At 40.3% G+C, this 13,810-nt stretch overlaps 1 protein-coding gene across 2 annotated transcripts in view; it reads left to right on the top strand.

Annotated features, from left to right (window-relative positions):
- The first annotated feature begins 536 nt into the window (after positions 1–536).
- Positions 537–13,810, top strand: part of gtf3c3 (general transcription factor IIIC, polypeptide 3) — a 34,971-nt gene continuing 21,697 nt past the window's right edge. The window contains exons 1-5 of one of the 2 annotated variants that reach the window (XM_061904722.1): positions 537–705; positions 8,764–8,836; positions 12,207–12,502; positions 12,566–12,689; positions 12,759–12,950. In XM_061904722.1, coding sequence (XP_061760706.1) covers positions 12,302–12,502; positions 12,566–12,689; positions 12,759–12,950 — 517 coding nt within the window. In that variant the 5' untranslated portion in view covers positions 537–705; positions 8,764–8,836; positions 12,207–12,301. Of the gene's footprint in view, positions 706–5,441; positions 5,609–8,763; positions 8,837–12,206; positions 12,503–12,565; positions 12,690–12,758; positions 12,951–13,810 lie in introns of those variants that run through there. The other variant, XM_061904721.1, reaches the window with a different exon arrangement.

Raw genomic sequence — 13,810 nt, 5'->3', positions numbered from 1 at the left:
GTACACTTCAACTGTGAGAGACAGAATGTGGGAAAAAAATCCAGGAATTCACATTGTAGGAATTTTAAAGAATTTATTTGTTAATTGTGGTGGAAAATAAGTATTTGGTCAACCATTCAAAGCTCTCACTGATTGAAAGAGGTTTTGGCTCAAAATCTCACGATACATGGCCCCATTCTTTCTTTCCTTAACACGGATCAATCGTCCTGTCCCCTTAGCAGAAAAATAGCCCCAAAGCATGATGTTTCCACCCTCATGCTTCACAGTAGGTATGGTGTTCTTGGGATGCAACTCAGTATTTGTCACACCACGGTGAGGGAAGTCTTGTTTTTTTCCCCCGTCTTGTGATCTATGTGTTTTATTTTGAAAAGCTACCCTCTTGTTTCAGATCTCGGGTCCTTCCTCTTGTGTCACCAGTCTGACGTCATCTTTGATTCCTGATTGTTTCCACCTGTTCCCCATCACTCCCACATCCTTTTTAAGCTCACTTCTCCGTCCGTCCCTTGCCAGATCGTCTCGTCTATCGTGCCTTCTAGCGTCCATGTTCATGTCCAAGTCCATGTCCTTGATTCCCTCCTTGCCTTTCCCCTGTTTTTTCTTGTTCTCCTTAATTTTTGATCAAAGCAGTTGTTGTTTTTTGCTGCAATTTTGAGTTTACTTTTTCCTCCTTCGAGCGTCCTTAGTTTTCCTTCGTCGACCTAATTGGTGAGTTTTTTTGTTATTCCAAATTTCGTTTTATTTCCTCATTGATTGAGTGATATTTTTGTTTATTCATAGATATTGTATTTGAATATATTATTTGAGTTATTTTTCCTCCTGTTGGAGCGCATTTTGTTAATTCGTCTTTATATTCAAATTTTGTTAGGTTATTTTCTTAAAGTAGTATTCCTCCTTATTTTTTGGAGGGATTTTTGAGTTTAGTGTTTATCCTCGGATTTATTTTCTGTACGTTGTATATATTTATGTGAAATACTTTTTTACTGGAGGTTAAAAAGTTATTTCAAAATAAAAGCTGTTATTTTTGGAAACTTCCTCTCTGCATATTCTTCTTCCTCCAAACATGACGAGTTGAGTTTATACCAAAAAGTTCTATTTTGGTTTCATCTGACCACATGACATTCTCCCAATCCTCTGCTGTATCATCCATGTATCCATTTTGGTATAAACTCAACTCGTCGTGTTTGGAGGAAGAAGAATACTGAGTTGCATCCCAAGAACACCATACCTACGATTGCGGCGGCGCTCCTGGCGTGCCCCGCCTCGCCGCTCGCTCGGTCGCCATCCACACCTCCTCGCCGCCATCTTGAGGAATTATCATCAAACACTTATTTGGAACATCCCACAGGTGTGCCGGCTAATTGGGAACAGGTGGGTGCCATGATTGGGTATAAAAGCAGCTTCCATGAAATTCTAAGTAATTCACAAACAAGGATGGGGCGAGGGTCACCACTTTGTAAGCAAATTGTCAAACAGTTTTAGAACAACATTTCCCAACGCGCTATTGTGAGGAATTTAGGGATTTTACCATCTACGGTCTGTACATTTATCAAAAGGTTCAGAAAATCTGGAGAAACCACTGCACGTTAGCCATATTACGGACCTTTGATCCCTCAGGCGGTACTGCATCAAAAACCGACAGTGTGTAAAGGATATCACCACATTGGCTTAGGAACACTTCAGAAAACCACTGTCAGTAACTCCAGTTGGTCGCTACATCTGTAAGTGCAGGTTAAAACTCTACTGTGCAAAGCCAAACCCATTCATCAACAACACCCAGGAACGCCGCCGGCTTCGCTGGGCCCGAGCTCATCTAAGATGGACTGATGCAAAGTGGAAAAGTGTTCTGTGGTCTGACGAGTCCACATTTCAAATTATATTTGGAAACTGTGGACGTGGTGTCCTCCAGAACAAAGAGGAAAATAACCATCCGGATTGTTATAGGCACAAAGTTCAAAAGCCGGCATCTGTGATGGTATGGGGGTGTATTAGTGCCCATGGCATGGGTAACTTACACATCTGTGAAGGCACCATTAATGCTGAATGGTCCATACAGGTTTTGGAGCAACATATGTTGTCATCCAAGCAACGTTATCATGGACGCCCTTGCTTATTTCAGCAAAACAATGCCAAGCCACGTGTTACAACAGCCTGGCCTCATAGTCAAAGAGTGCAGGTACTTTCCTGGCCCGCCTGCAGTCCAGACATGTCTCCCATGGAAAATGTGTGGCGCATTATGAAGCGTAAAATACGACAACAAGACCCTGAACTGTTGAACAACTTAAGCTGTACATCAAGCAAGAATGGTAAATAATTCCACTTTCAAAGCTTCAACAATTAGTTTCCTCAGTTCCCAAACGTTTATTGAGTGTTGTTAAAATAAAAGGTGATGTAACACAGTGGTGAACATGCCCTTTCCCAACTACTTTGGCACGTGCTGCAGCCATGAAATTCTAAGTTAATTATTATATGCAAAAAAAAAACATGTTTATGAGTTTGAACATCAAATATATTTGTAGTGCATTCAATTGAATATGGGTTGAAAAGGATTTGCAAATCATTGTATTTTGTTTATATTTACATCCAACACAATTTCCCAACTCATATGGAAACGGGGTTTGTACATGCTCTTTCAAGTGGGTTCTTCCCACTTCACTCTCATTCATTGCAAAGCTGCCCTGAAATTCCATCAGCAGCTGTTTCAGCTGCTCCTGTTGCTGTTTTTCCAGGTCTCTGTACTCCTTTCTCCACACCCCTCCCCCTATGACCAGGGCTGGCTGTGGGCGGGGTTGCCCAGGGCTGGCATTCCCGGGTGATAAACAGCTCTGTCTCCCCACTCATTGGCTGAAGGGAGACATGGCGAGGGCAGGAGTAGTAACTCGGTGTGGTGTGAGGCAACAAGAATGCAGAGGCATGCGTTGAAGCGGGCAAGGGCCCGGGAACTAGGGTACCCATGGCAACTGTAGGGGCCCCCCGGGAAGTTAAGTGTACCCCTCCCCATGTCTAGCAGGCACCCAGTAACTTGGAGGAAGTCCAGCCACCCCAGCCAAAGTCATTGGCTAACACCCCGTAGCCAGCCATCAATTTAAAAAAAATAGGTTATAGTATATATTGGGCAGCAATACACAATACGAAGGTCCTGAGTAGTCCTGGGTTCAATTCTGTGATCTTTCTGTGTGGAGTTTGCATGTCCTCCCCGTGACTGCGTGGGTTCCCTCCGGGTACTCCGGCTTCCTCCCACTTCCAAAGACATGCACCTGGGGATAGGTTGATTGGCAACACTAAATTGGCCCTAGTGTGTGAATGTTTGATTGATTGATTGATTGAAACTTTTATTAGTAGATTGCACAGTTCAGTACATATTCCGTACAATTGACCACTAAATGGTAACACCCGAATACGTTTTTCAACTTGTTTAAGTCGGGGTCTACGTAAATCAATTCATGGTACAAATATATACTATCAGCATAATACAGTCATCACACAGGTTAATCATCATAGTATATACATTGATTTATTTACATTATTTACAATCCGGGGGGTGGGATGAGGAGCTTTGGTTGATATCAGTACTTCAGTCATCAACAATTGCATCAACAGAGAAATGGACATTGAAACAGTGTAGGTCTGATTTAGTAGGATATGTACAGCCAGCAGAGAACATAGTGAGTTCAGATAGCATAAGAACAAGTATAAACATTAGAAATACGTTTGATTATTTACATTAGGTTATTTACAAACCGGGGAGATGGGATGTGAATGGCGGAGGGTATTAGAAAAGGGTTGAAGTTCCCTGGAGGTTTTGTTTCAGAGCGGTTTTGAATGTGAGTGTGAATGTTGTCGTCTATCTGTTTTGGTCCTGCGATGAGGTGGTGACTTGTTCAGAGTGTAGCTGGGAGAGGCGCCAGCGCCCCCCGCGACCCTGAGGGGAATAAGCGGTAGTAAATGGATGGGATGGATGGATGGATGATTATAGTATTATTATTAGGGCTGCAAATCTCTGGATGTCCCACCATTTGATTCAATATCGATTCTTGGGTCGCGATTCGATAATATATGGATTTTTTTCGATTCAACGCGATTCTCGATTCAAAAACAATATTTTTCCGATTCAAAACCATTCTGTATTCATCCGATACATAGGATTTCAGCAGGATCTACCCCAGTCTGCTGACATGCTAGCAGAGTAGTAGATTTGAAAAAAAAAATAGTTTTTATAATTATAAATGACAATGTGTGGGCTTCACGGTGGCAGAGGGGTTAGTGCGTCTGCCTCACAATACAAAGGTCCTGCAGTCCTGGGTTCAAATCCAGGCTCTGGATCTTTCTGTGTGGAGTTTGCATGTTCTCCCCGTGAATGCGTGGGTTCCCTCCGGGTACTCCGGCTTCCTCCCACTTCCAAAGACATGCACCTGGGGATAGGTTGATTGGCAACACTAAATTGGCCCTAGTGTGTGAATGTGAGTGTGAATGTTGTCCGTCTGTCTGTGTTGGCCCTGCGATGAGGTGGAGACTTGTCCAGGGTGTACCCCGCCTTCCGCCCGATTGTAGCTGAGATAGGCGCCAGCGACCCCGAAAGGGAATAAGCGGTAGAAAATGGATGGATGACAATGTTTTTGCAATAATGTTAATTTGTTTTAACTACTAACCAAATCAAAAATATGACTTATTTTATCTTTGTGACAACATTGGACACAGTGTGTTGTCAAGCTTATGAGACACTAATGTGCTTTTTATTATTTTTATTTTTATAAATGTCTAATGATAATGTCAATGAGTGATTTTTGATCTCTGCTATGCTGATATTATAACTAATATTGATACTGTTGTTGATAATATTCATTTTTGTTTCACTACTTTTGGTTTGTTCTGTGTCGTGTTTGTGTCTCCTCTCAATTGCTCTGTTTATTGCTGGGTCAGGTTTGGTTTTTGAATTGGATTGCATTGATATGGTATTGCTGTGTAGTGGTTTGTAGGATTTATAGATTAAAAAAAATTGTTTTTTTTTTTTTAAATGAGAATTGATTCGTATTCGAATCGATTTTGTCCCACTTACCTAGTTATCATGGTTTAAATTATCCTGCGACCTTGCCTTTTGCCGCTAGATGTCGCTGTAAGAGACAACATCGACCCGGAAGTTGTTTATGCACGTCACACCCGGAATTGATGCGATGTAAACATCCATCCCTCCATCCATTTTCTACCGCTTATTCCCTTTCGGGGTCGCGGGGGGCGCTGGCGCCTATCTCAGCTACAATCGGGCGGAAGGCGGGGTACACCCTGGACAAGTCGCCACCTCATCGCAGGGCCAACACAGATAGACAGACAACATTCACACTCACATTCACACACTAGGGCCAATTTAGTGTTGCCAATCAACCTATCCCCAGGTGCATGTCTTTGGAGGTGGGAGGAAGCCGGAGTACCCGGAGGGAACAAAACCAGAAAGATGAACACGACGAGCAAATGTCGGTCTTGTTTTCAAGCAAAGTGAGTCAAGTGTCAAATATCAAGAAGAATGTCTGGGTTTAGCGCCGAGCTTATCGACTACCTGGAGGGGAGAATCACTTTTGAGGAGTTTGACAGGAGAAGAGACGAAAGGAAAAGCAAGGTAGGTGAAGCCATGAAATCCTGACATCCACCCGGGCGGATGTTGTTTATTTTGGATTTGGTTATGAATATGGGTTTAATATATTTGCATTTAATATCCTACAGTCACAATTACAAGTGATACATCAAATATGTCCAGTTTCTCATTACATGTCCGAAAAGGAGGAGGAAGAAGCAGAGCTTGTTAGATCCTACCTAAGTTCCATTTTTGTAGCAATTTATAACGAATTTATTTGTTTGCTTCCTGTACTCTATTTGCGACACAAATAAATTAAATAAATATATCGATAATTAATACATTTCTCATGATTAGATATTTGTTTATGCAGCTGAGATAGGCTCCAGCACCCCCCGCGACCCAAAAAGGGACAAGCGGTAGGAAATGGATGGATGGAAGTTGTAATTCCTACTCAGTGCCCTAGTGCTGTGGTCCTCAACCTTTTTTCAGTGATGTACCCCCTGTGAACATTTTTTAAATTCAAGTACCCCTTAATCAGACCAAAGCATTTTTGGTAGAAAAAAAGAGATAAATAAATAAAATACAGCACTATGTCATCAGTTTCTGATTTATTAAATTGTATAACAGAGCAAAATATTGCTCATTTGTAGTGGTCTTTCTCGAACTATTTAGAAAAAAAGATATAAAAATAATTAAAAACTTGTTGAAAAATAAACAAGTGATTCAATGATAAATAAATTTCTACACATAGAAGTAATCATCAACTTAAAGTGCCCTCTTTGGGGATTGTAATAGAGATCCATCTGGATTCATCAACTTCATTCTAAACATTTCTTCACAAAAAAGAAATCTTTAACATGAATATTTATGGAACATGTCCACAAAAAAATCTAGCTGTCACCACTGAATATTACATTGTTGTATTTCTTTTCACGTTTTATAAACTTGCATTCATATTTTGTTGAATTATTATTAAATAAATATATTTATAAATGATTTTTGAATTGTTGCTATTTTTAGAATATTTTTTAAAAATCTCACGTACCCCTTGGCATACCTTCAAGTACCCCCAAGGGTACGCGTACCCCCATTTGAGAACCACTGCCCTAGTGGTAGAGCAGGAGTGTCAAACTCATTTTAGATCGGGGGCCACATGGAGAAAAATCTACTCCCAAGTGGGCTGGACTGGTAAAATCACGGCACCATAACTTAAAAATAAAGACAACTTCGGATTGTTTTTTTTGTTTAAAAATAGAACAAGCACATTCTAAAAATAACTTTGTTGGCTTTTTTTTTTTACACATACATGTTGCGGTTAATAGTATTCTATCTTTATTTGTCGTTATTTATACTTTCTGAATGAATTATGTGATAATGTTCATCAGTCATCTCATTGGTGTTAATTTTCAATCTATCGAGATAAAAAAAATTGTATTAAAATCCAATTACAGGATGTAATTTTATGTAGTTTGATCATTTTCGTTGACTGGTGCACTAACACCAAGTGTGTTTTTTTTTCTTTACATGTGTAGCTTAATCTGCAAAGATCCAAAGAATTGCTTTTGCGACATTTAGTGGACACATTTTGAACAGCAGTTTCTTTCATTCAAACATTTTGGCTCATTTTTATACTTAGCCAACTCATCCCGCGGACCGGATAAAACCTGTTTAGGGGCCTGATCCGGCCCGCGGGCCTTACATTTGACACCCCTGGGTTAGAGTGTCCGCCCTAAGATCGGTAGGTTGTGAGTTCAAACCCAGGCCGAGTCATACCAAAGACTATAAAAAAATGGGACCTATTGCCTCCCTGCTTGGCACTCAGCATCAAGGGTTGGAATTGGGGGTTAAATCACCAAAAATGATTCCCGGGTGCGGCACCGCTGCTGCCCACTGCTCCCCTCATTTCCCAGGAGGTGATCAAGGGGATGGGTCAAATGCAGAGGACAAATTTCATCACACCTAGTGTGTGTGACAATCATTGGTACTTTAACTTTAATTCACACAATGACATTAATAAGATTATCTCATTTTTCACTAAGGTTCAAGATTGTTGTCGATATTATACTTCCTTCTACAATACTTTGTGAACACTGAGTTTGAACAGTTTTTTTAATCTGGATCAAATTAGTACATTGTTTGACTTATTTGCTTAATCCATTCCATAGTTTAATTCACATATGGTCAAATATGCTACTATCCCCCAGGAGTCGGGGAATAATATTCAATTTGTAAAAGTAAACATAAAACTAAAACAAGTAACGAATGTTCCAACACTATACCACACTAACATAATCATTTGCATTTATTTAACTGCTAAAGAGATTTTGACGTACACTATAGTGTTTTTGGTGTGTTAAATACAAAACAAGGAATAACGGAATAATATTTAGTCATTTAATTTGCCTGTAAAACACAGTCTGAACACTCTTGTTACACTAGATTAGATTGCAAGCTTGGCGCATTGTTACACTTAGGGCTGTCGCTATCGATTATTTTGAATATCGAATAATCTAACCAATATTTTGTTCAATTAATCAAGGAAACACACTTTATATCCTCAAAGTGTATTTCATTAAAATAGATTGAATAAATATATTTTTACTTATTATTTCTAACATCATCAACATATACATTTCACCACTAATGGCCACTCTACCACTGCGTGGCGCAGTGGTAGAGTGGCCGTGCGCAACTCGAGGGTGCCTGGTTCAATCCCCACCTAGTACCAACCTCGTCACGTTCACGTCCGTTGTGTCCTGAGCAAGACACTTCACCCTTGCTCCTGATGGGTGCTGGTTATCGCCTTGCATGGCAGCTCCCTCCATCAGTGTGTGAATGTGTGTGTGAATGGGTAAATGTGGAAGTAGTGTCAAAGCGCTTTGAGTACCTTGAAGGTAGAAACGAGCTATACAAGTACAACCCATTTATTTATTTATTTATCATTTATATTAAAAATAAATAACATTTATAGCTTCGCTGATCCCCATTACACAGATAACAGTGTCCACACAGCATCTCTCGGTGTGGATCTGATCCGGATTTGATACATTTTAAGAGTTACACTTTTTAAACAATTAATAGAAACAACATAATATAAATCAATCCTTTTTGTCATCGAATTAATCGATTAATGGTTGCTGTCTTATTTACACTGCAGTAGCAATGAATCAATCTCTGTTTAATCTTTCTCTTTTCAGGAGGCTGTAGTTTCAGCTGGAGATACTGAGGAAGCACAGCCCTCCACCTCTACTCACGACCTGCATCAAATTGGTAAACAGTCTCTGTTCGTGTTCACAAAAGTAGAAACAGTGCAATCGGTCCCATTACATGTTTTATCCAATCTATGTGGACCAACTCATCAAGTTCTGTTTCACTGTGTTCTTCATATTAAAAATAAAAAAACAAACCCTGCTTAAGCCAACATACATAGGTGACCACTTGACACATACGAGCCAAATAAGTATTTTCCCAGATTTTGTCACATGTGCATTACCACCACCGTGAAATGTGAATTGTGAAAGCATGAAGAACACCTTCTATAAGCGTGCAGCCATTGCTTTGTCTAACATGGAGTCATGACTACAATAATGCTAAGCAGGCATAGCCTGGAGACACTCCTCCATTGTTTGGTAACACTTCACTTTCACACTGAAATACATAAGCCAGGGACATCGAAAGTGTCTTAATTTGTTGATATGTCAAAATTTTTTATGGGCACATTGTAGAGCAGGGGTGGGCATTACGTCGATCGCGATCGACTGGTCGATCTCGGAGGGTGTGTCAGTCGATATCAAGCCAGGCATTAAAAAATAGACATAAAAATGAGCAATCATCAATCATACCAAGACTTCACTTTCGTCAGTTGTTTGACATTCTCGGCACCCGAGGATCTTGTGAGATGACGCTGGCTGCTGCGAGCTCATATTTAAGAAAAAAATCACTAACAGGGCGGACGCAGAGGAACACATTTTATTTCTTGAGACTCCGTACCTACTGTCAAAACTCCAAAGACCGACTGCACAGTTCCTGTCTTCACCATAAAATACCTGTTTCATCCTGCCTGTGCTAACAAAATAAGAGTCTCACAAAGCTAGCGTGCACAAGCTAGCAAGCTACGGAGTTTGATGCCAATGTATTTCTCCCCCGCCCTCAGCGACCGCTTTCTCACTTGCTTGCCCACCCGCACACTCACTGACGTCACTCACCTGCTGCCAGACATTAAAGGGCCACACACATATGCTACTCTCATAACAAAGTGTTTAAAAACGAGTATGCAAGTTGGACAAATGAGATGCCAAATCCAACCACTTTCATGTGGTATTGGACAGAAAGGAGGACTTTTTTTTTCATCCATTTGAAAATGCGGACGTTATCAGCACCACTGTCTAATTCCAATCAATGCAAGTCATCAGAATCAAATACACCAACTTATATTCTTGTCTTCATGAAAGAAAGGAATCTATGTGTGTTAAACATGCTTGTATTATCATTAAACACCATTAACTTAACAAAAATGTCTCTTTCATAAATAAATAAATATAAATTATAAATAGGAATGAGGTAGATCTCCTCGACTTGGTCAATTGAAAAGTAGCTCACCTGCAGAAAAAGTGTGAGCGCCCCTGTTGTAGAACATTAATAAACAAGAAAATATGTCAAAAAGGTGTAATGTAACAGGAAAAAGCTGAAATGTCGATATTAGTAACTAATATTAATTATGGCTGCCAAAGTTAATGCAAAAACGACATACCGACGATGTCCCTAAAATAGCACACTTTTTTTGAAGCCCGGAATACCGTGCATGTGTCATGTGTGACCCTCAGCCAAAGAAAAGGGTATATTGAATGTCAAGGTTAGGTTCAAAGCTCTGACAAGAGGCTTTTTGACAAGACAAAGTTATAAGTTGTTAGTTGAGTTACCATTCCACGGAGTAAGTCAAGTCGCAAATGCCATTCATAAGCTGATGCAGAGATCTCTGCACCCTTTCCACAAAGACTGATCATGCTGGAAATTTTACAATAGACAACTAGGGACAGCATGGCGCAGTGGAAGAGTGGCCGTGTGCAACCCGAGGGTCCCTGGTTCAATCCCCACCTAGTACCAACCTCGTCACGTTCGTTGTGTCCTGAGCAAGACACTTCACCCTTGCTCCTGATGGGTGCTGGTTAGCGCCTTGCATGGCAGCTCCCTCTATCAGTGTGTGTGAATGGGTAAATGTGGAAGTAGTGTCAAAGCACTTTGAGTACCTTGAAGGTAGAAAAACGCTATAAAAGTATAATTTATTTATTTACAACTACAACCAACAGAATTTTAACAGCAATTTGATGGTTACAGCTTTAATTTTGTGAACAATTACTATTACAGAGGACGAGAGGCTGCTACAAATAATTGCATGCTTTGACTGATGTGACGATTGACGATTTTTACTGTCATTAATAGCACCTTTGCTTTTAAAGTGAGCTTGTGTCAGAAGTGGTAAGTGTGCGTGCGTACATGTGTGTGTGTGTGTGTGTGTGTGTGTGTGTGTGTGTGCTTGCTTGCTTGTGTGCGTGTATGTCAGAGTTTTTGTGTCTATTTTGTGTTAAGCCATTTAAAAAAAAGTCTGGAATTTTTAATACACAAACTGTAACGACTACGGGGCATCGTGACGCGGGTGGCGCTCTTCCAAGATGCAGTCGAGCAACGGACACAGCGTGGAGCTAAGAAATAAAGATTTATTAACAAATAAAACAGACTATGGAACAGAAACACTGGCACTAGGAACAAAAGGCAAAACAAAAACTATTAGCATGGGAGTTAAAGGAGCAGAAGCTTAGCGCGTAAGCTAGCAAATACAAACTGGAGTTGGAGTCGTCACTAGTTGCGTGTAACACAAATTTTACGAGGCGAGAACGAGTCACTGAAAGGGCAGGCTTAAATAAGGATGGTAATCAACAAACAGGTGTGAGTCCGGAAACCAGGAGCAGGTGAAACAAATAAGTAATCATGGTGACGGAACAAAACAAGGAAATGCACAAACCAACTCAACAATCCACAAAACCTATGATCCGGGTTGCGGATCATGACAAACTTTTGCATAAGTAAACTCATAATCTAACTCTAACCCTAACCCATGTTGGTAGTATTAAAAAGTTATATATTATCTATCCAAGGTACACTTATTAATGATAAAAATACTTATATCTACTTTATCTGTGAATGGCTCCAAGCTAACTACAAAAATTTGTGTTTAGTTGTGATTTTAATCGACTGACAGCTCGAATGATAACAGATTTATCTTTAAAATATGTGTGTTGTTTTTTTTTTTGCTTTTTGAGAAAAAAAAATCATGCATATGGGCTAGTTATGCAAAATATTCTAAAATATCTTATGTAATCGGTGAAAGTCACAAGTCAGTATTTGCAACTAATGGCTTGTTTTGGTTTCAACTTCAGTTATGTCGACAGCCACTTACGTCCTTGTCAATGAACTAGCCTGGGGGGCATTGGCATAAACGGGTCCCACTGTACATCTCTCAATATTTTTAATTATTTAGACGTGTGAGTGGAGCGCCAAGTCAGGTTCATCAGGTTCAAGCAACTGTCCAGTTAGAAAGAACCTCACTTGCATGCCATTGATGTTCTTCCTCACCTCACCTCAGATGATGGAGTCAGCCCTGGGGTCCAGCAAGCATTTGCTTCTATTCTGGGAGAAAGCGTAGAGCCCATAGATTCAGATGATGAAGAGAGTGACAGCATGACCTATATTGATGACAAGGATGACGAGGACTTCACTGTGGACGAGGAAGAAGAAAAGTCGGAGGTGAACGTAAAGGGCAAGAAGGCAAGAAAGAAGAGCAGGCTGGAGAGCAAATACGAGGAAAACGAGAACATGAGTGTGGGAGATGTGCTGGCACTGGAGATAGAGCTAAACCGTGAAAACAAGAAGATGATGAAGGTGAGACACTTTTATTCTGGGACACTGTCCTTGTGATGTCACCACCTCCCTTTATGCTTCCAGGAGCGACGCAAACGCAGCAAGCTGCCCCGGGCACTCCGGGGCCTGATGGGCGAGGCCAACATCCGCTATGCCAGAGGAGAAAAGGACGACGCCATCGCCATGTGCATGGAAATCATACGACAAGGTAGGATGTGTTTTTGCAGCATTGTGTCGGCTGTCATGACAACATGGCGGTCTCTCTTGCTCCTTGCAGCTCCTCTGGCCTACGACCCTTTCTCCACGCTGGCCATGATCTACGAGGACCAAGGCGACATGGAAAAAGCACTGCAGTTCAGTCTGATCACCGCCCACCTGAACCCTTCGGACTGCGAGGAGTGGATCCGATTAGCTGAGATATCTCTGGAGCAGGACAACGTGCGGCAAGCTCTTGTCTGTTACAACAAAGGTCTGTTTTGCTTATTTTCCTGTCTTTTACCTCGCTGCGTCTGTACATTGCAACACTAAAGTTATACAGCATACATCTTCATTGATTTTAAAAACAAGAATTGGGTGCACTTGTATCAATTTTCTCTCAATTACACAAGCTAAACATTTTTTTTATCCTACTGTAACCAGTTAAATTCAGGAAACTCCCACAAAAACATTTGTGGTATTAGAAAATGTGCCAAATGTTTCTGTTCCTGCATGTGCAATACTGACTGTTGAAATGACACATTCATACTGTTATGTTATGTGCATTATCTGAATATGTGTGTATGAATGACTTATCCATTTGTTTTGTTTGTATTTTTACTGCACTAATGAATAGCACGTAATTTCATTATTAACTATGACAATAAATAGATATATTTTTTTTATTTCCCCTCAGTGATTAATAATAAAACATTTCTGAAAGGGTTCATTATTAACTATGGCAATAAAGGGATTATATGTTATTCTAGAGAATATCCTATTTTGTGCACCCAATTATTGTTTTAAAAATATTTGAAGATTTATTTTGTATTATCAATCTACCCTGACAAAAGATTCATAAAAAAAAATGAAAATACATTCTAACCCAGGGGTCCCAAAAACTACAGCCCGCTTGCCATATACAGCCCGCCAGCATCCACAATCTGTCCTATCCAGCCACTCAGAAACATCTTATTGTTAATGTAGATGCCCATATCTGCTGTACACATTTACTTTACAAAAGATAATTGTGGGATACTTTTCTTTTTGCCTTATTTGGATTTGTCTTTACTAAATGTTGGATATATTTAATGTTTGGCGCAGGAGGCAATAAAAAGAAGAAGACAAGAAAAA

The sequence above is a fragment of the Nerophis ophidion genome, linkage group LG06, assembly GCF_033978795.1.
Source record: "Nerophis ophidion isolate RoL-2023_Sa linkage group LG06, RoL_Noph_v1.0, whole genome shotgun sequence".
NCBI lineage: Eukaryota > Metazoa > Chordata > Actinopteri > Syngnathiformes > Syngnathidae > Nerophis > Nerophis ophidion.
This window is presented reverse-complemented; position numbering and strand designations above follow the sequence as displayed.